The 25,104-nt window shown below is 37.9% G+C and overlaps 1 protein-coding gene across 1 annotated transcript in view; it reads left to right on the top strand.

Annotated features, from left to right (window-relative positions):
- Window positions 1-25,104, top strand: part of LOC120774828 (sex peptide receptor) — a 61,749-nt gene extending 36,645 nt beyond the window's left edge. The window contains exons 3-5 of the mRNA XM_040104639.1: window positions 5,971-6,101; window positions 8,988-9,049; window positions 23,713-25,104. Of these exons, the coding sequence (XP_039960573.1) occupies window positions 5,971-6,101; window positions 8,988-9,049; window positions 23,713-24,442 (923 nt within the window). The 3' untranslated portion in view covers window positions 24,443-25,104. The remainder of the gene's footprint in view (window positions 1-5,970; window positions 6,102-8,987; window positions 9,050-23,712) is intronic.

Here is a 25,104-nt window from a genome sequence, read left to right as displayed (position 1 = left end):
TTGAGAAATGCGTTGGATGAATTGAAAAGCTCCTCTAGTATTACTGTTCAAGCAACCGACGGGAAAAACTCTTAGCCTTACATATAAAAAACGCAACTAATCAAGCCATGCTATCACATCTACATTTAATTGCCTTTTTTAAGACAGCACAAAATCGCGAAAACATTCACTAATTTTGCATTGCAAAAGCTAAAGATTTCGAAAGAGAAATGGTGGTTATAAAGGTTCCCTACTTTTTTAAAGAAAAATTACAGAAACTACAAATTTAGTGGGGAATGTTTGTTATCATTCCAAAGAACATTCTTTGGCATTTATTTTTCGAAGCTTATCTCTTTCAAATGTTGGCTGCGACTACGTATCAAATGGGTCATCGTTGAGTCCAATTTTCGATGACACATTCGATCATTTTGACTGGAAACTGCCGAATGACACGCGTGATTTTTCGCGCCAAGGCCTGAATCGAAGCGGGATTCTCCGCGTAGATTTAAGACTTTACATATTCCCACAGGAAAAAGTCTAACGGTATGACAAGATCTTGGAGGCCAATCGACCGGCCCAAAGCGAGAAATTATCTGCTCTCCGAAGTGTTCTCGCAATAAATCCATTGATTAATGCGAAGTGTGGAAAGGCAATGTCGTGTCGAAAGCAAATGTCGCCGAGATCACAAACTTCTATTTCAGACATCAAAAAGTCCGTTATTCTGGCGAGATAACGGTCGGCATTGACGGTTACGATCTCACCGGCATCTTTTTTGACATACCATAACCGTTGTTTTTTCGCATGAAATGACAGCTCTTCAATCTCTTCTGGTTGTTTTTCGTCGCAAATGCGGCAATTTTACTTATTTACATACCCATTGAACCTAATATGCTTTTCTGGAGATATTAAGAAATTATTTTATGGTTAGGTTAAGAAGTCGACCCTAACAGCCATCTCACTTGTCGTCGATCAGCGCCTGCTAAGCGCACTCGAGGCTCATTGACTAAGTGTAAGAACGCAACACGTATATGGAGATCCAACTCGTTCCCATTCCAATGTAAGCGGTACAGGAATACTCCCTCTCGCTGGCTTTTCGGTCTTGCAGTTTCCAACGGTTTCGCTGACGATGATGTAACTTGATGCTATTCGGATTATAGTGAGGACAAAAATTCCTTGAATTGCTCAGCGCTAATATTACCGCTCTGCTGTCTTAGCGAATGCTCGCCTCCTAAAAGCAGCTGTACTTCGAATGTGTATTCGAATATCTTTCGTCACGTTAATAGCAGCCACTTTTGCCGGAAAAAGAATCAAAGTTGTCCGGTTGCTTAAGGCTAAGATTGACGAAGAGCTCCCTACAGAAAACTCTTTCTAAAACATTCCGTCCTGGCTTTGACCAATTTTTTAAAAAGCCCACTGCGTCTCTTCTCCAGCGACTCCTCATCACGAAAAGCCTCTGCGATGCAGTGATTCAAGTTTTCAGAAATGCAGTTGAACGAGAATAGAATTTTGGCGCGTCCTTGTTCGAACGCCTTCATATACCCAGCTGCCTTGACTCTTAAAGCGCACTTCGCAGCAATATATCGCCAATGTCCACTGGTGTTAGTGTAAAATGACATTTGTTCTAACATATTGTTGGATCAAAAAAAAATACCATCAGACGAATAATAACTTCTGTACAGAAATAAAAGCAATCGATGCTTTATGATTAGTCCTAGATATCTGGATATTTTGCCCAGTAAACCGTTTGAATGCGTGCAGCCTCTAAAAGATGGGAGACTGACCTCTAGGATTTTATATTTCCTAGTAAATGGGTTTACGGCTAAGCCGCTTCTATTCGTCCACTTTGAGGTACCATTCGGTTCACTCATAGCCGGTATTTAGAAATTATACGATACAAGATAACAGTCATGCTCATGTCTAATCAAGTAGCCATCAAATCAAATAATATTTAAAAAGATCACGCATTAGTCAACTCACCCTTTAGATTTCGTATACTAATCCATGTAGCAAAGTATGTTATCAAATACTGACGTACTTTACAGTTAAAAACAAAGAAAGAGTTCGATTGAAAAACAAAGAGTAAAAGGTGAAGCGACGTGAAATATTAAAATAAATCTGAAATCTATAAATTTCATTAAATGCCATGCAACTCGAGTTGTTGAGTTAATTAGCCATTTTGGGCTCATAAATAATGAAATTGAGAGAAATTACCGCCGGAAGAGCGTTAGGGAAATGAGGCGACTAGTCGGAAATTGCCTGTAATAACATTGATGGCATTAATTGGACAATTTTAAATGTTGTTCGCATTTTGCATTTCACACTCAGTTGAGTGCGTTCGAAAATGAATCGCATTAAACTATTGCTTGGGTAATGAAGAGACGACGACACTTTGTGAATGCCCACACACAGCAACTACGCAAAATTAAAGCTAGTAATAAGGACTCTGACTAAAGTAAGCATAAGGCAAAAGGAAATTTAATTACAATGCGGCACTCAAATGGCATCAGCCAGAGAGCGTCAGGGAGTTTCAGAGCAATTTTCAAGTAATAAAATTTAAAGTATACATATCCATCACATACGCCCGCAAAATAGTTTGTTGCTTTTGTTGTTGTACAAAAATGCTTTGCACTTGTGCTAACTGTAAACTCCATGGCTGGAAGTGTTGGAACACGGGAATTTATGATACCGTGGTTGCCATATAACATAAAATAATGCAATGAGTGGTGTTAAATTCCACGAATACACAATTACTCGGATTCATTAACACATGCACTCGGTTAAGTAGCTTAAGAGCACACAAACTTAACAGTTCCGCAGTGTCCATGCGGCGCAGCACAACCGAAACTGATGACTTCATATTTGCCCCCATCTGTAGCCATAAAAGGTAAATAACGGCTTACTGTGTTGCTATGGGTGATTTTTAATTACAGTTGTTGTTGTTTCTGTCAACTGTTGGCATGTGGTTATGGTTACACTTACTGCAAATGACAGACTCGACTTTACACCACGAGGCACTTGAGCCTAAATGTCGTAACTTCCCTTTTCACAAAATCGGATTAGGTGCTTTCTCGATTTTCGTTTTAGCTACCGGTTGACCGAAATTATTTATAAACGCCACTGATTATTATACGAGGATTGCACCGCGACCTAAGGTCTAATATGCCCTCCAACGCCGTTACTTTGTACACCACATTAAATATAATTTTTGTGTTTGTGTAAAAATGTGTTTGAAATTGTGGTTAGGACTACTATGCATTGAATTCAGGTAGACAGACATTTGTGCGTGACTTTTTCAAATTAGCCTTTCTCCAAGCTGTTTTATTTCTGATATATACATACGGTGATTCATTTCGAGGTTCCCTATTTGTTTGAAGATAAAACACAAAGACATCAAATTTAATGGGGAATGTTTACTATGATTAGAAAAATTATTCTTTGGCATTTATTTTTTGAAGATCACTTTCAAATGTTGGCCGCGCCTACGTCTCAGATGGTCCATCCGTTGAGTCCAACTATGACTCGTTTGAGCATTTCGACTGGTAATTGACACGCGTAATGTTTTGCTCCAAGGCCAGAAACGAAGCGGAATTATCCGCATAAACTTTAGACTTTACATATCGCTACACAATCTTGGTGGCCAATCGACCGGCCCAAAACGAGTAATTTTTTTTCAGGTTGCTCTTCGTTCCAAATGCGCCAATTTTCCTTGTTTACATACCCACAGAGCCAGAAAAAACAAAATTTGGATCGAAAACTTCGGATCTTCTTGGACCTTTTTAAGAGCCCAAAGAGCGAAGTGATGTCGCTTGGGAAGGTCGAGCGGCTTCAGTTTTTTCACAAGTTGTATTTTGTATGCTTTCAATTAAAGATCTCGATGTAAGATGCGTCAAGTCGTTCCATACGTTAGTCCAAGTTGCTGTGAACGGCGCCGAATCGACTCACTTTCTTCATATACACTCTCAGCTAACTAGTAGACGTAGTCTATTCGATCGAGTATTATCCAATAATGAAAAGGGCGAGGTTTACAGGGAGAGAGGGATAATCATCTTCATGGATGGGTCTAGTTTATATAATTCTCTGAAAGGTGGTGTCTTTTCGCAAAAGTAGATGTCGGAATCACGTTCCAACTACCAGACCACTCCGATGTCTTCCAAGCTGAGATCACAGCAATATAGTGATACTCCCGGCAGTTGTGTAGTAGATGAACTAACCGGAGCAGGCACCATCCTACAAATAGACACCGGAAAAGAGGAAATTTATATGCCTTTGGCTACATGTAGATATTTAATAGATAAAAGTGTTATATGTAAATATTGCTGAGTCTCGGTGGAGTCAGTCTCTACCTTGTTCAACAAACAGAGAACGTGGCACATGCCGACTATTAAAGTTTAAAAGGTATGACATATGAACTCTAGTAAGATGTTGGTGCAGAAGAGACATAATAATGACAGAATAGTCTCATTGGTTTAACAATAGGTCTTCTAAAATACTAGGTGCGTCGTCAGTCATCCACTTTGTATTTTTACCCACCAATACTTTCGTACTTTACCGCCTGCTTAGAGAACAGTGCTACGAGCTCAAGATTTTCTGTATGGTAGTTTTGTGTCAGACGTGCTCGGAAACAGCTCGACTTTCTCTTCAAAATTTGCCCTGTTTTTCAGAATTTGTGGTTGGGTGTAGAAAAATTCGTATGAGCAAATATTGATAAAGCTTTAGTCATTAACTTTTTTCATTTCATCACAAAACGCTGGCAATTTCTCAGTACGTACGACAATTTGACTGCCTATCACAGCAGCTCTCTGAAGCCTGCTTTAAATACCGCGTTTGAATTCAAAACTAAAATATAAACTAGTAATTTAGATTAGTGATTAGATTCTTGCTTTAGGAGAGATAAGCGCGCGGTGCACCCCATACCGGTGCTATTTTGTTCCCCGACCCTTGAGAAGAACTTCCACTACGCCAATGTAACTAGGTGTGAGCAGTTACATTGGCATAGTCCGTCGTAGCTCCACTCAAATTGCTCGAATTTGGGGCGACACCTTTTTGTTTTCAAACTAGAAATAGTTTTACTTGCATTGAGTAATTGAGCAGTCACACCGGCATTACCATTTGCTGAATAAGCACTTCCACTTTTTGTCGTGATACTGAGTCAGATTTGAGACCTGTTCGTGCTGGCGTCCTTCAAGGCAGTATACTCGGCCCTGTGCTCCATATTCTTCATGAAGCAGACCTTCCAGTGGTCAATTCTGACACCACAATGACGGCAACCAATGCTAATGATGTTGCACTGCTATCATCAAGTGGCGGCTTAAAGAAAACTGCATATGCAATTGAATTCTCTAGAACCGTGGCTGACCCAATGGAACATTGGCATCAACACCAAAAAGTCCGTTCAACTAGTATAGACCCTCAAACAATAAAATAATTATTCAGTTGAACTCGATAGATAGGGGGAATAGGGATATCTCATTTAAGTCTTATAACGGTTTCATTTCGACCAGACTATTCGGCGTTCTGTGGTTATTCGTTCGTTTCGCTTTCACTTTCCACAGTTTGGCCAATCAAACGCATTAATTGTTTGTCTCTATATAATATTTATCTATATAAAATGGTTGTGAGATATAGCAATAATAGAGGAGCACACATACTTCTTTACACAAAATTCTATCATCTGCTCATAGTTATCTATACAATAAAGATTAGACTAGAATCATATGCGCATTCGTACACCATATGTAATAAGTATATAAAACCAAATGTTGTGAGGTCCACCTCTCACATCTATTTTATGTCAAATTATGCTTTGATAATTAATTTTCTAATAATTTCGGTAAAGTGATAAGTACACCCGATATTTAATTACTCATCACACAACTTGCGAAGATAAATATGAAAATCTAATTAATATTTGAAAATAGATATTGCCAGTTGTCATTTTTCCACTAATTATGCCTTCTCACGTTTGAACACTTGTCTAATTGTATTTTCCAGCCATGGCGATATGTGATATGCTGACAGTGATATTTCCGGCGCCGGGACTCTGGTATATGTACACATTCGGCAATCATTACAAGCCGTTGCATCCGGTATCGATGTGTCTGGCATATTCTATATTTAACGAGGTGAGTAAATTTCAAAAGTCAGTGACAATGAAGCTTTTAATGATTGCTCGACGTTGTCGCCTTTTTATAGGCGACGTCAACATGTCGTTTAACAAAAATTGCAAGCACTTAATTGCATTTACACTTACCGACGTAGATGTTCTTGTATGCGTGCATGTACTATACAAGTATGTATGTATCGTTGCGTATGTTGACATATGCAGCAGGTAGCCTGAAGCCTTTCTTCTTGATGCCTTAAGCTTTGCTAAATATAACTTTTTATTCGCCAATATGCTTCCGCTCCTGCTGAGAAGACTTCCTTCTGGCTGATGTACGAGTGGTAAAGTAACTGTTTTTAAGAGACGGAATATTAAATTTTAACAACGTTTCCGCATAGTTGATGGGATACTAGGCTTATGAACACCGTAATCAATTTCCATGTATACAGTTAAGATTTTTTGTAAAAAAAAAAGTTGTTTCGCGTAAAATACGTTCAAAGTGCGACTTGCCAGGGCACTAAAATTTCTGCAAATGATTCAAAAAATCCGTTTGAAGAGATATATTCAAGTCAATAACTATTAAATTCTGCCAGGAGCTCTCAATCAACTCTTATTTCACACTTCTGTATTGTCTTTGAAGCAGAAATGGCAGCTATCAAGGCAGCAGCAGATGCACTTCTCCGAAGAGCAGTTTAATTTAGGTTAGTTATGCATCCACTCTGATAGCAAAGCTGCTGTGCAGTTGGCAGATGACAGTTGGCTCTAACCTAGTCGAGGAATGTATGACCTCAATAGCAGTAGCATCAAGCTACTAACATACTGAACTTGTCTGGGTGTCTGGCCACGGCGCAATCGTCGGAAATTATAAAGCAGATGAGCTTGCAAGAAAGGACGCCTATTGAAAATTCCATTACGATGGGAACGAGTCATCGTGTATTCGGACGCTCGATTTATAGGCTTCGCGTGATCTCAGTAGTGCTGGTCAGCAATCAGCACCTTGTGGGGCTACGAAAACCACTGAACTGGTATCTCTAAACAAAGCTCACGAAGCCGCAATGATAAGCGTCCTAATTGGACACATTCGAGGTGAGGCTAGAGATTTTGGAGAGCGCCACTTGTTTAAAATTGAAATGAGAAAGATAAGGTGAAAACATCCAGACATTTTTTCCACCACTGTCGAGGTTTCGCCAGATCAAAGCTGAATCATCTCGGCTGCCATACCCAGTGACCGTCTCAATAAATTTTTGTCAGGCCCTAGGCGCTTTGTCGATATCCGACGGCCTTTTGGATGCATAATTAGCAGTTCGAGGCATCACAACGGACAAGAGTCTCTAGATTACCAAAATACTCTCGCGTTAACAAGTAATCAGCTTATTTACCTAACTTAGCCTAACCTATAGTTATGTAAAGGTGTTTGAATAGCAGAGTATTTAACCTTGTGGAACAAGAAATGAAACGCAATTTGACGGTTTATTATACTCGGAAACCTCAACCTTTAGCTGCATTGCTGTAACCATTAATTTGAGCTTTACTTTTAATATTCCACAGCAGCTTTTCATTCTGTTTGGAAAAATGAATAACAAATTGCTGCAAATAAAACTGTTATATAAAGACTTCTAAGCTTACGCCAATTTACTAAATGCCAATTAGAATAGGATCAATCCTATCTATAAGCCTCTCCAGCGTCTTCAGCAGAAACAAGGAAAGGATAATAGGACTGAAATCCTTGGCATTCATATGAGAGCTCTTACCGGCTTTTGGGATGAACACCACCCTTAACTGTCTCTAAGGCCCGGGAATATGGTCTAATCTAACGAAGTTCGCTTAGATGGGGCAAATCAACCGCATAACATTTTTACCGTTCGCCGAAGTTGCGCATGTATGATCCTATCAGGTCCCAGAGAATTGAATGGTTTCAACGAATTTAGCATCCACATAAGGTGGCGCTCGTCCAAAAGACCTAAGAAGGCTTCTGAAGCCCTTCGATGAGAGACATCCTTCTACAGATTCCAAAACCTTGAAGAATCGTGACAGCCTTCTACGCCTTTGCCTAAGGAACTCCACGAAACTTTCTTGGCCTTCTTTATTTCCGACTTTTATACAACAAGTCTTTAATCGAACCAAAGACGATGAGATATAAAGATTTTAGGTTTGCGTGTTATTCTACGAGGAATATATAATGGAGTAAAAAAAATTCTTTAACGTGATCGATAAGGTTCACTTCAAAGTGACGTATAATAATAGGAATAATCCACCCTGTAAAATATTATATAGACATATATATATATATATATATATATATACCCATATATATATATATATATATATATATGTACCAGATAAGCATATAAATATATATCAACATATGAACCTGTGGATATAGTTGAACGCCGGGCTTATTCTAAGTGCTTCTTTAGCAAGTCCGATAGATCCACTAGACGGGGAACATGACAAATGTGCAAATCGACACTTTTTGCATCGAGATATGCTTGTGGAAATCAAACGCACACACACACACCAATTGAAAAAACTTGAATAACATTTGAGCATACAACCTTCTTTGTCAACTTCAGGGAACAGCCCAAGTACGAGCAGTGTATGTTGAATATATCGTACACAACCCACTCATATGCATGTACGTGTATGTCTGTTTTTTGCTTTCATATTTACATGTTTTCATTTTTCAAAAACACTCCCCACTGCCAGCATATCTGTTCCTTCTCTCATATGAATATATAGACATACATAGTACATAACTATTTGCCTCCGTTATGAAGTGGTTGTTTTATAACATCGTCTCTCAATTCATTGTTACCAACGAATTGCCATTTTATGCATGGTTTTTTGTTAGATGTGCAATTTTTTCTATAAAATATCAACTGATGGTTTATTTTTGACATGTTTCTAGCTTATGCCTGCTGTTTGCCACACGGCGTCCATTTGGCTAACCTTGGCGCTGGCTATTCAAAGGTATGTATGCACAAAATGTAATAAACGTTATTCATATAGCAAATATTGTGTAATGAAAAAAGTATTGTATTTTGATATTGAATTGCTGGATCGTAAAATTTGGCTTGTCCCTTGAGTGTTTTGCATCATGTATTGGTGATGCCAATAAAATTTCCATAACGTGAGCGAGTGTGTTTTAAAGTGCCGGCAAATTCATATAATAAACATATAAAATTTATTTAGTGCAAGCATAAGGGACCCGGATACCCCTGCGAAGGACCTTGTGTGATTCTATCAACAATGAAATCCATTCTTGATAAGAAATGGTAAATGTCTTTAAAAATGTTTTCATAAAAAACTATTGGTTCTTGGGAGTGCGCTCATAAACACGCGAGTCTCTTTATTTCGCGGATCACAGCGCAAGCCGTAAATGCCAAGAACAGCTCGTCCAAAGAGCTGACGAATCTCCGGATGGTGTTTGGTGAAGTTTTAAGGCGGTTTATATTAAAAGTATGGACATAAAATATATCAAAGAATGACAGAGACAATGCCATAAACGAATAGAGTTGTCACATATTCTTAGTAAATGCAACTAACTCGCCTCCTTAAGTTCTTTTCAAACGGACGTCAAACAGAAAAAGATGTCTCAAACTCTATGTCTCTACTATTTACTTAAGCTTATTTATGCCACATTAGAGTTATTAATTTGGTAAAAGCTGGAGTAGATGAAATTTGAAGGCAGAGCAAAGCGAATTGACGATATCCGGTCCTATAACATTTAATTTATTCAAAATTGATATGGACTGAAAATTGAGGAAGCTGGTGAGTGATATTTGTATTTATGTTAATAAATAAAATGTAAAAAACGACCTAAGGCTTAGTGAATTTATTATAAAAAAGTATACTTCAAGCAAAATACAAGTACTGGCTCGATTTGTACCTTATATAGCATATGTTACGATTTCCAAGTATTGGAGACGTCATGGAAGGCCGTCTCCGGAATAATCTCGAGAGCCGAGGTGCATGCTGATTGGATCACCTCTGTCGTCTCAAAATGATTGTCTTTCATCTTCATACTCAAAGAACCATCCACCGTCACCTGTGATAATGTTATTCACAAATTGGGGGTCACTTTCATTGTTATTGTAAGCAAGAGTTAGAGATGAAATATCCATCTCTTTGTGAATATGGAAATGCGAACTGTTGAGATTTAAATGATTCCGATCGTTGGGATTGTATAGCAGCTATATGTTACAGTGATCCCATGTTGGTTCCGACAAATGAGCAGCTTCTTGGGGTGAAAAGTTTGTGAGCAAATTTTCGGACTGATATCTCGAAAACTGAGAGACTAGTTCGCTTATATAAAACAGACGGATGGATTGACAGGGAGAAAAACAGATGCACATGGTCTAAATTAACTCAGCTCGTCATACTGATCATTTATATATTATTATTTTTTTTATTTTCAAAGTTATTAATATGTGGTTATATCTGTCGAATTTTAGGAAAGTTGCGCTGCCAATAAAAGTTGCCTATCTCAACAAAATTGGTTTCCTGTAGCATCCAGCTGAGCAATTTTAAGTTTTGTTGGTTTCGCCAGAACCTTTTTGCCAGTTGAAAAACTACGTTACCAATTTAGATAGCGTAGCCTGCAAAAAAAAACACATAAAATAACACTTTTAATGAAACACCATAAAATGAGCTCCTTGCCGCTACTCAAAAGCAGCATTTCAAATAGCTTACCCTAGAGAAAAGGAAAACCTAGCCTCTGTCACATATTAAGAGTTTTCAAATAAAGCCAAAACCAATTCAGTTATATAAGTGCATATGCATGAGCTTCGGTAGATTACACAAGTTTTCTTGCTCGTAAAAAAAGTTCTTAAGCCTTTTACTCGTGCACATACTGTGCGGCCGGCGGAAATTTGACTTTATTATTGGTGTATGTCGTGTTGTTGTTTTTGCTGTCGTCAGCTTAACAACATCCATTAAGAGAAGCAGACAGTCGGACAAGCACACAAGCAAAATATCACATGCAGCATACATTTTCAGTTTTTCGATTCTCTCTGGAGCAACAACAAGCCGAATTGTATAAAAGCGAGATTGCTGGGGGTATTTCCGGAACTCGCAAAAGCAAAACAGGATGTGCAGAAGTAAAGTAAATGCAGAACATAACACAAGAGCGGTCTATGTTGTTAAAAGCATGCATATGCTCATGCAGTGAAGGAAATTTTTGTTATTATTATTTTTGATAAAATACAGAAGTTGGATAAGTCGGTATTTAAATTAAGAATCAAATATTATAGGCTTTTAACGGTAATGAAATAGTTTCAGAACACTTCCTGGTTATATAGAATTTATTTATTAAGGATATACATAAATACAGAGTTATATTCATATATATCGAAGTGGTAAGGATGCCGATTTTCTTTAGACTTTTAATACGTTTCTTTAATAGAAGCGCCAATATTTTGTTTGTTTATGCAAATAATTAAATAAGAAAATCAAAAAGAGTTTTAATTTCAAACAGCTCAAATAGGTGAATTTAATTTTTCGTATTTTGCGAAACAGCACTTTTCACATGTCCTTATACAGGGTCCGGCACTCGAAGTGTAACCAATTAAAAAAGCATAAATTCGGTTTGGAAATTTTTTTAAATTATTTTAAAGTACAATATGTGTGAAAATAATCATAAATTCAGGACCAATTCACGTTTGCTCAATATGACCACCTTTTGCCTTAACTATGGCCTTGAGGCGGTCAAAAAACGAATCGCAAGCTGCCCGAATGTGACTTGTCGGTATTTTGGCCCACTCACGGACAATGACATTATTCAGCATCTCGAGACTGGTGTATTTTTTATTTCGGACCTTGCTCTCCAAAATGGCCCAGAGAGAATAAACCATTGAACTCGCATTGTGTGGTCGTAATGAAGTTCGAAACGTTTGTTTTGCAGCCAATCTTAGTTCACTCGCGCTTTGTGAGACGGTGCTGAGTCTTGTTGAAACGTCCATGGTTTGCAACCGAAATGTTTGTTTGCTCACGGCTTCAAATTTTTTCGTCAGAAAACACAATGTTCGGAATTTGACCGCTTTCGGCCAAGCAAAGCAACTGCTTCGCTCTCTCAAGTCTTACTTGTTGCTGCTTCGGTGTGAGATCATGGGCCTTTTGGAACTTGTAAGGCTTGACCTTGAGCTCATTTTTCAATATGCGTCGGATGCTGCGGTCGGATATTTTCAGTTCATTAGCCATTTGATTGACACTTCGTCGTGGATTTCGCTCAAGTCGCTTCTTTACTTTCCGAACCATCTCACGTGACGTTGCAGTCTTTTGATGGTCACCTCCATGGCGTTTTGCGATGCTACCAGTATAATTGTAACGAGTGATGGTGCCATAAATAAAAACTTCATTTACATTAAGATGTTTGAGCCCACGAACAATTGATGGCTGTGATTTTCCAGCTAAATATAAGGCAATCACACTATTACGTTTGAATTCCATCGCTGATCACTTATTTATGCGTTCACTTTTGACAAAACGCTTTTATACACTTGTGAACAACACTCCGAACTGTCATTCAGTAAATTAATAAACAGCTGATTCCAGTGCAACAGCTGCGCGAACGGTCCGAAGTTGGTTACACTTCGAGTGCCGGACATTCATATACATATATGTATACATTGCTTATGGCAGTGGTCACAAACTGCTGTTTATTATCGATATTAACAGTTTTGCAGGTTTTACAGCGCCTTTTCAAAGTGTTGATCTGTGACATGAAAAGAAAATGGCGAAAAATATTTCAAAATGATCTAATTTTGAAATAAAATAAATTGTAAAAGCCTACCTGTCCATTGAAATTTTAGTTGTAGAATTAATTTTTGTTTTGCATCGGTTTTTTAATTGTTTCTGCGTTAGCTCCATTGAGAGTTCTTTCAAAAATGTTCTGCGCTTTTCAGACTTATTGGTATTCCACATAGGATGACTAAGATCAAACAGCCTGAACGGAGCTCAGCAATTGATTCTGAGAAACAAAACACGAATTCAACCACACTCCTTTTTTTCTTCGGAGGCAGTTGCGGCTTATTGCCTCTTATTATGTCCACCAAGGTGGTATTCCGTATAAACAAAACTTCCGCCTAGTCATAGCTTCTGGAAAAGTTGTCTCCTGTCCAAATATCGGTTACAGAGTCTCATAAAGAGATTGTGCGCAATACCTGGCAAGCGCCGTTCATTAGGCTATACACCCAAATATACTTCGCCCGCAAGTAGATAGTTGGTTTTTGCGTTTGTTGTTGCAAGTAACAGCTCATCAACGGTCAATTCTTTACCTGGGACGAATAATATCGTCACATTCGCCAAGAATATTGCATGACGAATAGGTGCCAATTTCGTCGTATCGTAGTCTCTCAGCGAAAGTCAGAGAATCGTTAAAGCATATAAAATGATGTTTTAATTACTCAAACCGATGCAGTGACATCTTCTTCTTTTTAATTGGCGTAGACACCGCTTACGCGATTATAGCCGAGTTAACAACAGCGCGCCAGTCGTTTCTTCTTTTCGCTGCGTGGCGCCAATTGGATATTCCAAGCGAAGCCAGGTCCTTCTCCACCTGGTCCTTCCAGAGGAGTGGAGGTCTGCCTCTTCCTCTGCTTTCCTCGGCGGACCTTATAACACGTGTGGTTTTTTAATGAGACAATACTTTTTTCGGAGTTGATCTTTTTGAAAGCTGTTATTTGATTTATACCCAGTTTGGTTTGCCATTTCATAATGAACAGGCTAAGTCCGAAACAACGTTTGCAAATCGTGCAATTTTATTACTGAAATAATGGTTCGAGTCGCGCGACTCATCGTGTGCTTCCTCCGAGCAGCACAGTGATTAATTCGAGCAACAGTGGATCGGTTTTTCCAATCTAGTGGATAATGCGCATCATCAGAGACGTCATACAGTGTGCACCGAAGACGTTATTGCTGATGAGGAGCCGAGTACTGAATGAGTCCATACACATTATGGAAAATTTTGTGAAAGTGTCTTAGTTAGCTGGCTTACAATATCCAATTTGTTCAAGAATTTCAGGCGAACGACCACAAAGCGCGTCACACGTTCGGTGAATGAGCCCAAACAGATGGCCTCCGACCGATTCCTATTCTCACAAACACAGTTTGGTTCAGAAATGAAGTTCAAGAACCCACTATTTACTGTGCTCTATGAGAGGAGAGCCATGATTAATGACTTTTTCGTGCTTGAATTGGAGAATGCTGTTGTGAACGACCTTTGGTTCCAAGAAGACGGGGTTAAATACCATAAAACCAACGAAATAAACAATTTATGGAACGAAACTATTAGTGAGTATATAAGCTTCCGTCGTGGGTCTGTAGCGTGGCCTTGAATGTTGTACGATTTAATACCGGTGGACTATTTCTTGTGAGGTTATGTGAAAATGTTTGTCTACGCAAATAAGACCGAGACGATTGAGGCCTTGGAGGAGAATCGCTGACATAAGGCCCCAATTTTTGCGGAAGAAAACATTCCTCAATTTTTATTTTCATTTTTAAGGAGAAACTCTGCAGGAGACACTGCCACTAAACGCATAATAAAGGCTTATGCGTCATATAATAAAACCCGCTCCATAAATTAAGAAACTACAACACTATATTATACGATACTCATATGTATTGCAAGAGTCTAGCAATTGAAATATTGTTCAACAATCCGTTTATCGGCCACGCAGCAATAAAACTCAATAAATATTAATTTAATTGTCATTAAGCATGAAGCCATGTAAACACACACACAGACACATGCGCACATGCGTTCATGAATTATGTAATTTATAAACCATTCAATTGATAAATGTTGGTTAACGACAATTTTCCATTTCGATAAACAAAAACAATGCGAGAAAAAATCAATAAAACAATGAAAGCTTGTGTAAGAGTATATGTTTATACAAACTAATTAATGACTCAGTAAATTATTTATACCACTTATATAACAGTTGCTCGCATTACCTAAACCATGCTCTTTTTATGACCGCGAGAAGAGGACTGGCAAATGATAATTACAAGCTGTTTGGGCGCTGCTTATATGTACTTGTAATTAAGAGACGCTTCAATTACTGTTTGAACAAAAGCGGCTAAGAGCAGCTGTGGAATGACTGGCAGAATTACGCAATTTTTGAAACAGTGGAACGCGGTAGGGTCCGTCTTCTCAGCCATGACGCGTACCTTGCTATTTGCGAGGCGTCTTTCGTTTACATTCCGGCAATTATTTGCTGCTTTTCACCTTTCAGCAGGCGCAAGCTGCTCAAAAAGGATATTAGGCGCATATATTTCAATTGCGTCTAAATAGGATCCTTTCGGCGTACATCCAAAACGCAAAATTTTAAGTAGTGTGCGCTACCGCGACCAAGCCCTACCATAAATTTCACTGCATACCAATTTAGTTGGCAACAAATTCAAGTACTTTGAACATTATAAGCGAAAATTTCGAAGAGTTCACTTAACCCTTTTCAACCGTTTGACGTGAGCTGAGTGCTGAAAGCATATTGAACGCGACAAGCGCTAGTATTACAGTTTTACAAGTGACTTACAAAGCAACCGGGTCTTATAGCTGACATGAGTGGGGTTACGCTAATGGCGAGCCTACGTGAAATTTTATCCGTTTTCAATTAGTCTCAGCCATTTCACTCTCTTAAGGAAACTGAAAGTCAACTTGACAGACATACATTTCAACACAGGCAAGTTTGCAAGATCTAGCTTTGGTAAATTATGGCAAATCTGATGGGTGAAAAGCAACATTAAACAAGCATATGTAAGTACAGTCATTGTTTATTGGGGGCTGAAAGGTTTCGCTGGAAGTTTTTGAATAAATAATAAAATCTAGTAAATTCTTTATCCTAGCAACAAACAGATTTGAGCACCAAGTAAAATAAAGCACATAAAAGCTATAAAAAAAAAGTTTTTTAAATTTATTATTTCATTCGAGAGGATAAACGTTGCTTAAGGCTACTGCTATTAGTTGGCGACTCAAAAAAGTGTCTATGTGTGTTTTTACGCACAGGATTTGTTTAACAACAAAAAGTAGAAAGTCTGAATGATTATATGTCCTGCGGATTTAAGTAAAACATTAGGGTGAATCAAAAAATTTTTTTCGTTTGGTACTCGGAAAAATAGGTTCCTAGACACCTCTAAGAAAGCTTCTCCAAAAACCTATAAGTTTCATCATTCAAAACGGGTTTTTCATTGAGTTATAAAATTCATAAGAAATAAAAAATTTTCCTAAAAATAATCAAACTTTAACTGTCAATATCTTTCAAACGTTTAGGTTTACGAAAAAATCATGATAGACCTTTTTTGTAGAGCATTCAATTTCCTACAAAATCTAAGGATCAAGATATTTTTTCAAGTAGTTGGAAACGAGACATAAATTTTTCTATCTGATAATAAGAAAAAATAGAAAACTGTATGTAAGAGGACCTTCCCGTTACAATTAAAAACACATGCTTGGAGAGGCTTCATTAGAGGTGTCCTAGGAACCTTTTTTTCCGACTCCCAAACGAAACAAAAAAAATTTTTTTTTGAATCACCCTAATATACATACATATATAAAGAACAAGTCAATGGTGCTCATATAAGCGAATTCCATAATCGCTTCAAATCGTGGACAGAATCTAAAAGTGTTTCTACGAAGTAAAAAATTAGCGCTTTAGACAATATTGAGCAAGCTTTAAAACTTTTAATATTTTATTCGAACAAATTGCATCTGTACAGATTTAATAATATTATACTTTTTTTTTTAATATAATTCAGAAGTTAGCGAAATTGAGTCGTAACTAAATTATATTCTTAATAAACATCTTTGTACGCTGAAGAGGGATAGTGTATAATGAGTTTGTCACGAATTTGTAAAATCCAATAGAAAATGTGGGAGACCCTAGAAAATAAGCATACAAGGTGTGTTCCAAAGTAAACAGGACTTTTTGAATCTAGCACCCCCTTTTACCGAAACGTTTCAATTGATGAATCAAGTTTATGGCAATGATTGCGTATTCCGTAGCAGAGTGCACGAGTCTGTTCAACGTTTTCAAAGTGATGTGGGCCAATCAAAATCCGTGATTCCATCGAAACTGGGAGTGAATTCATCAAAGATTAACTGAAATCATCAATGAAATTCATGGAAATGGAATTGAACATCCAAAAAATCGATTTATCGCATTTTGACCGAACATTTGGGCTTACGAAAGGTGTGCGCACGGTTTGTTCCGCACAAATTGACAGACGACCAAAAATTGCTCAGAATCCAACATTCGAAGGACGATTATTTGAGCAAAAATCACATTTTAACCATTCGACTTCTTCCTTTTCGGAAAAATGCATTTACCCATGAAAGGAAAGCGTTATGCAGACGTAGAGGCCATTCAAAAGGCTTGCACCGGCATACTGGCGGCCATACTGGCCAACTAGCTAAAACACTCGTTCGACATGCTTTTGGAAAAAACTGTATTGAAGCAGAAGGAGACTATTTTGAATAAAATAAATCGATTTTGCCAAAAAAACCATTTGTTCTGTTTTTTCCTGACCTGTTTACTTTGGAACGCACCTTGTATAAATGATCAGCGTGATGAGCTAAGTTGATTTAGTCATGCCTGTCTGTCCATCTGTCTGTTGTCTGTACCTGTATATCTAGTTCCCAAGTTTTTGAGATACCAATCTGAAATGAGCAGCTTCATTTATCGGAACCGTCTATATCCAACCACTAAAATTTAGCTGCCATATAAATTGATGAATCAGAAAAATTAACAAAGCCTTTGCCATTGGGTGCAAGTGGTTGGTGGCATATGTCTCCAGATTCAGTTAGGTATACAGTTCCAACGAAAGTAAATTCATATTAAAAATTTAAATTTCGAAACTGTGATCAACGTTGAAGTGCCATCCCACAAAAATTACCTCAAAAAAGTACCCAAGAAATCGTAATTTAATTTTTTCCCGAATAAATGATATTTCAAAATAAAATGATATTTCAAAAAATATTATTTATTAAGTTGCTGCGACTGTCCTTAATTACTATGCCAAATATGAGCGCGATCTGTGAGCCAGTGTGTTTACAGCAGTTGCTTAAGTCGGTATACCTAGTAGTGCTTTGCGATTTTTACAATGGATAAAAATATCGAACAAATAAGTTGTCTCAAATTTTGTGTGCGGAATAGTTGTGAATGTCGGAAAAGGCTTACGGTGATTCAGTTTTATCAAAAACACAAGCCTACGCGTAGTATAAAGCCTTCAAAGACGGTCGAGAGATCGTTGAAGAAATGCATAGTTCTGGACGACGTTCAACCTCTTCAACTGTTGAAAATATCTCGTCAGGCAAATGGAGATGGCAAGAGAGGCCCGCATCTCTCGCGAGTCCATTCGAATGAAGTTAGTGGATATTTTGGGTATGAAACACGTTCTTGCTCGACTTGTTCCGACAAAGTTGAATTTGGATATGCCTGATCGTGGGCATTCCGATCCCACATTCATGGAGAATATTATGACTGCCGATGAGACATAAATTTATGAGTTTGACATGCAAACAAGTCAACAATCATCGGAATGGAGGGAAAAAACAAGCTTAAACCGAAAAAACCACGCCAAAGCAGCTCAAAAGTCAAAGCGATGCTCATTGCATTTTTCGATATTCGTGGTTTGGCGCATTATTAATTTGTTACGGAGGGACAGACGGTTAACAAGGAGATTATCCTTTGAAAACGGCCGGAATTATGGAAGACCAATTCATGGATTTTATACGATGATAATGCACCTTCACATCAAATCACGATTGTGACCGTATTTAAAGCCAACCAGGGCAATGAGTACCATCGATCACCCATCGTATTCACCAGATTTGGTTCCTTGTGATTTGTTTTGTTCCCCAAACTGAAATTGCCGCCCAGTGGAACCCGTTTTCAGTCGCTCGAAGAGATAAGACAAAAAAAAAAATACCAAAAAGTGCTTATGGAAACTGTTTCGAGGACTGGACAAATCGTTGGCATAAGTGTATTACATTTGGTGGTGATTATTTTGAAGGCGACAAAAAGAAATATTTTGATGAACATTTTTTTGCATTTTATCTACAATTTGCGAGTACACAATATCTTTTAAGCAACATCTGTTCCATAAAAATATGGAACCATTTTATTATAATGTTTAAAACACCCATTTCGAATAAGAGTACCTTGATATATCCATGCCGTTTCGGTCTCATTGTCACTTCAAGCAATTTTACTTCTTACTTTGTGCAATATTTGTAAAGGGTTTGTCCAGAAAGTAATTGGACTGAGTAGATTTAAAAAAAACTATTGAACCAATCGTTGTAATTCTTTAAAACTTTCCAAAATAGGTTCCTTCTGCGTCGATGCAGCGATGCCAGTGCAATTTCCAAGCGTTGAAGACGTGACGGAAGGTATTCACAAGTATTCACAAGAAAGGCGGTGTGAGCCGGGGCGTCGTCGTGATGCAACTTCCAATCGGGTGCGATATCTTGTCGGACCGATTGGTCCTACGCTTGAGACGCTGCCTTTCATACCAAAAAAGACTATGAACATCATTTTCACTTCTTCCAGTCTTCATCAGCGACCTCTTCCCAGCTTCCAAAAAAGCCTGGTGCCACCGAAACATACCACTTCTTGCTAAAGCAATATCTGGGTGCTTGATCTGCTTGATCATTTCAAACGTTTCTGTCGCAGATTTGCCGAGTTTCACATAGAATTTAATCGCGTAGTCTGTAGTCTAACAAACACTGCATTTTCGACTTGCACCACTCACGTCGAAATGTTTGTTCTGACTCTCCAGGTGCTCGGAGACAACTGACCAGTCGCTCGTTCATTAGCTAGTAACGCCCTCTACCGAAACTAGTCGGTGCGCGCACGTTCCGAAGTACAATGGCGGAACAAAATCAGTCCTATTACTTTTCGGAGAAACCCTGTATTTGGGGCGCTTTCCATTCGAAAAATCAAAGCATCGATTTAATTAACTATGATGTTACCAAGAAGATAGATTATTAAACTTGCATAGTGATTTTAAACAAAGTCTTCCTCCTCCGTATTGCGCTTTTCTTATTATTCACTCCTATGTTACTCAACTGTGGATATGAGATATCCATCTTATTATGTGATCTTAAAATTGTTCAAACGATGTAAAGTTTTACATTAACCAAGGAGGTTGTTTTTGAAAGTCAAAGCGAAAATATATATGTATATTAGACTTGGCTGCGTCCATTCATTCCTTTTAGTGATGATACGACACTGGGGACACCTGGCAGAAAAATTATTTCTCTTTCAATTAAATTAATCTTTTTTTGTAGTAATTTCTTCTTCCGCAAACAATTACATTTTAATTTGCCACGTAGTGTTTGTTACACAATATTATTGAAGTCAATTTTCAAAGAACTTAATGCATATCTGCAGCTAGACTCTAGTTTAGTTAAGACTCACATATTACATTCAAAAATAGCGAAATATATATAAATTTCAGTAAAATTCTACAGAAAAGTTAGAATGGGCTACAATCGGAGTTTATTATTATTGAAGAACAATATTATTGAGAGCAAATCAATGCTACTTGTTATTTTGGGCTAATAAGGCAAATGCAAACCAGCTTTCCATATTTCTGCAGAAACACTTCAGACAAGCGCAAAAATCATACTTTCGTCTTACTCGTACACAAGTATATTTACCGTAACATCTGGGCTTTAGATAGCAAAATAGTAAATCCTCTTATACGGACAAAAGAAATGATTAGCATTAGGAGCACCAAGTAAGCGGTGATGTCAAAGTCAATGCACAAAGAAAAACGACAAAAGTTTTCAACATGTCCTTTTTTCCAGCGACATAAGCAATTCCCAAAGCCCGCAGTCCACATTCCTACTCAATGCTCTGAATAATTTACGCATTTCATTTATGGATTTGACTGTCAATCGCTCCCCATCGGACAGTCATTGCTGTCATAAAATTGGTTTAGCCTATTCGTTATCATGAAATCTTTAACTACAAGCATGTATATTTGCAATAATGACAACAGCAACAACAACAACATCAACTGTGTGGGACTTTACTAGCAAATTGCCCATTGAAGTTGACCTCAGAGAATGGAAAAAGTTGTCAATGTCATTACATGTTGGCTGATCGCTTACAAATACTTTACTCAAAGTCTTTTTACTTGCTATCGCGTTTATACTCTAGGCTTCCAACCGACTGCTCTCTTTTGGAGAAAAATCGAATACGAAGTGAAGTATGCTGGCGGTTGTTATAAACAGCTACTCGGCCTTTTGTCGTTGTCATGTCCTTCTGAGAAACGCATCTCGAAATTTTGCATTTGTATTCCGGTAAATAATGATTAGACTAAAGTATCGTTCAATGAAAGATTGTACATACTACGAAGATAGCTCGTTCAATTGAGATAACTGTTTAAGCAGAATCAAAGGTGCACAAATCGAGCGTTGTTCGTGGATTCAGATTCAGTATTAATCACTAGAGGACCCGTTGGGTGTAATATTTAACGTCCCTGGCGTATTTAGTTATTGATTTATCACGCTTTTAGTAGATTTTAACAGTACCGTTATATGGGAAGTGAGCAGGGTTATCAGCTGGACAGAAATACAGACAGATAATTGTAACCCTATATCTATCTCGATTAGGTTTAGGGGATACATACAACCTTTAGGTGAACAACATGTTGCTACAGAATATATACTTGTATATAATATTGAAATATGGTTTTCTACTCATACGGTAAGGTGGTATTATGAACTCCCACCAAAGACCCAAGATTGTAAACTTTTAATTAAACAATTAGGCTAAGTTAATCTTCTTCTTTTTTTTTATTGGTGTAGACACCGCTTACGTGGTTATAGCCGAGTTAACAACAGCGCAGCTGTCATTTCTTCTTTTCGCTATTTGGCGCCAATTGGAGATGTCACTTGCAGCAAGGACCTTCCTTACCTAATCTCTTCAACGGATTGGAGGCCTTCCTCTTCTTATTTTTCTATAGGCCGTAAATCTTCTGCAAAACCTTTCTCTCGAACACTTCTAAGACTGACTCATTTGATTATATTATTGTTCATGTCTCACCACCATATAGCTACGGGAATAATGAGTGACTTAGTATAGAGTTTGGTCTTTGTTCGTCGATAGAGGACTTTACTTTTCTTTTTGATTTAAGTTTGATGTTAACTTAAATAAGTGATCCGGATGACTAGACGAGTTGAACTCCGAGTGACTGTCTGTCCGGTCGACCGGACTTCAGTAAAAATTAAAAGATTTGGAAGATATCGGATCTTTGTTGCTCCCAAAAAATGTTGTTAATAGAACTTAATTTTATAGCTAACGTAATATATCATTTAGGGGGTTTCAAACAAAGCGATGTAAAAGTTAAACAGTGCGCATGTCACTGCTCACCTTTGGGAGAAATCGTATATCTCAGGAGCTACTTTATAAATTTCAACCACATTTGGTGTATAACATTAGCTGGAACTTTTCATGTTACATTCGCAAAATAAACGAAATCGGACTATAACCATTCCGATTTCCCATATGTTTTTAATGCCGTACGATTCATGCGCTTTACAGTGTATATCTAAGTCAAGCACCAATGAAGATATCGGGGTAAAATTTCAAATTTAGTGGGTACTGCCGGTAAATAAGCTACAATCAAATCAATATTTCCTTCGAATTTTAAAATTTGGTGATTAGGAGATACCAAATATGTGTGCATAATTTTTTTTTATTGTATGTTTCCAAAAATAAAGTGAATGTTGAATCGGTGAAAGAATTAAAGTCTATCCCAAAAATCGAGTTTGAGAAGTGTTTCGACGATTGCAGAAAGCAATCGAATGGGAACTATTTTGCAGACGACAACATTAATTTAGACGAGTGAATAAATATTTTTTTTTTAATTTTCCGAAAATTGTGTCAACACCTGCCAATACTTCACCGTGAGAGATATTAATTGTGAGAGTATGAAATGTTCGGTTGCACCTGAACTAAGCCATTCCTTATTTGTTACGCTAACACCTAAATATATAGTATATCCCATAAGTATTATGTCCAATGCGAGCTGAAATATTTTTTTAGCAAGGCCATTTGAACTCTGAGAGAATGGTTGCAAAGTGATACTGAATTCACGCAATTCTTACGATTAGTCTCGCAAAATCTTTGGCATTCATGAAAACTTTTTCCGTTTTGCACTTAAATTTTGAACCAATATATTTAGGCATATGTTAATTAGTTGAAGTATTTAAATTCAACTCAGATTTCTATTTTTGATAGATACGATAAAATGAATAAATTCTTCGGATTTGCTGGAGTATTTGTTATGATATCTCTTTTGGAAGTCTAAAGAAACATGATATTTTGTATTTAATAGGGATAGAGTAAGCCCCGAATATTATGATTTGTAGGGCATTGAAATAGTATAAACTGCTCCAAAATGCTCAGGATATAAAGCTTTCGTGATTCGAGAAAACTAAAATTATGATAGTTTTACTGCATAATTTTGATTAAAATTGGTTGAACTATTTAAGAAATTCTTAGATGAAATATTATTTTAATTAATTTAGCTATAATTTAATTAAAATGAACACCATTTTCTACCTTATATTAAATCCATAACTAACATTTTTTACATTAACCTCTTCTTTCTGTTTTCAATAGATACATCTACGTGTGTCACGCGCCCATGGCACGTACATGGTGCACCATGCCACGCGTCAAACGATCAACAATCTACATCGCCCTCGCCGCTTTCCTGCATCAGCTGACACGGTTTTTCGATCGCACCTACTTCCCGGTCACCATCGAATGGAACGGCCAGCAAACGGAGGTGTGCCATGTGGAAACCTCCGATTGGGTATACAATTATGTTGGCGAAGACCTCTACTTTTCCATATATTTTCTATTTCGCGTAGTATTCGTGCACGTGGTACCGTGCATCTTACTCGTCACGCTGAATGTGCTGCTCTGGCAAGCCATGGAAGAAGCAAAGGAACGACGCAAAGCGCTCTTCCGCGATAATAAGAAAGTAGAGAGCCGCAAGGTGCGCGACAGCAACTGCACCACATACATGCTGATTACGGTGGTCTCGGTCTTTCTAGCTGTTGAAATACCCATAGCAGTGGTGACGGTACTGCACATCTTCTCCTCGTTAATGGGCGAATTTTTGAATTATCGCATGGCCAATATATCCATAATGTTTACGAACTTCTTCCTCGTTGTTAGCTATCCGATCAACTTCGGCATCTACTGCGGCATGTCGCGGCAATTTCGTGAAACCTTCAAAGATATATTTTTCGGTCGCTTTCTCACCAAAAAAGATGCTTCATCGAAATACTCCATTGTTAATGGACCACGCACCTGCACCAACACTAATGAGACTGTGCTCTAGTAAATGGTGATGTGGGTACCGTTTCGCGGCGCTGCTGCTGGTGGCGCGAGCAAATGGCGAAATGGTGCGATGGCCGCTAAGGTGGCGAATAAAACGCGACGGCGTAGCGAATACAAAACGAACGTTGATATTATAGCCGAAGAGTCGGTTGTGGTGGTGGTGGCCGCACAAGAGGTGGCACGGAATGAGGTTAGAGTGCTAAATGAGGACGGCGAGCGCGCCAAAGTTTCGGTATAACTGCACATAAGGGTTATTAGTGGCGGAAATATATACATACATAGGTATTCAAAATATATTTTTACACAGTATAATTGGGAGAAATTGAAATAAATGAATAAGCAAAGTGTTATTAAGCTGATTTAAATGCAAAAGTATTGTGAAAACATAAAATTATTTGTACATACTTACTGGCGTATATTAAGTAAATGCTAAGCTCGAAATTAGTTAATCGATGTCTGCTAAGCACTTTCCGTTATAAGTTTCTCATTGTTATATCTGTGGAGCACTTTAGGATATTTAAGCTGCCAAGCCAAATGTAAATACAATTCCCACACGCAATATACCTTTCGTTAGCTCAAGGCTTAATTTAATGGAAAGCCTTAAACCACAGCAGCACAATGCCAGCTACTTGTGTACATAGCAACCTGAGCACACTCCTTAAA

This window comes from Bactrocera tryoni, chromosome 4, assembly GCF_016617805.1.
Source record: "Bactrocera tryoni isolate S06 chromosome 4, CSIRO_BtryS06_freeze2, whole genome shotgun sequence".
Taxonomy (NCBI): Eukaryota; Metazoa; Arthropoda; class Insecta; order Diptera; family Tephritidae; genus Bactrocera; species Bactrocera tryoni.
This window is presented reverse-complemented; position numbering and strand designations above follow the sequence as displayed.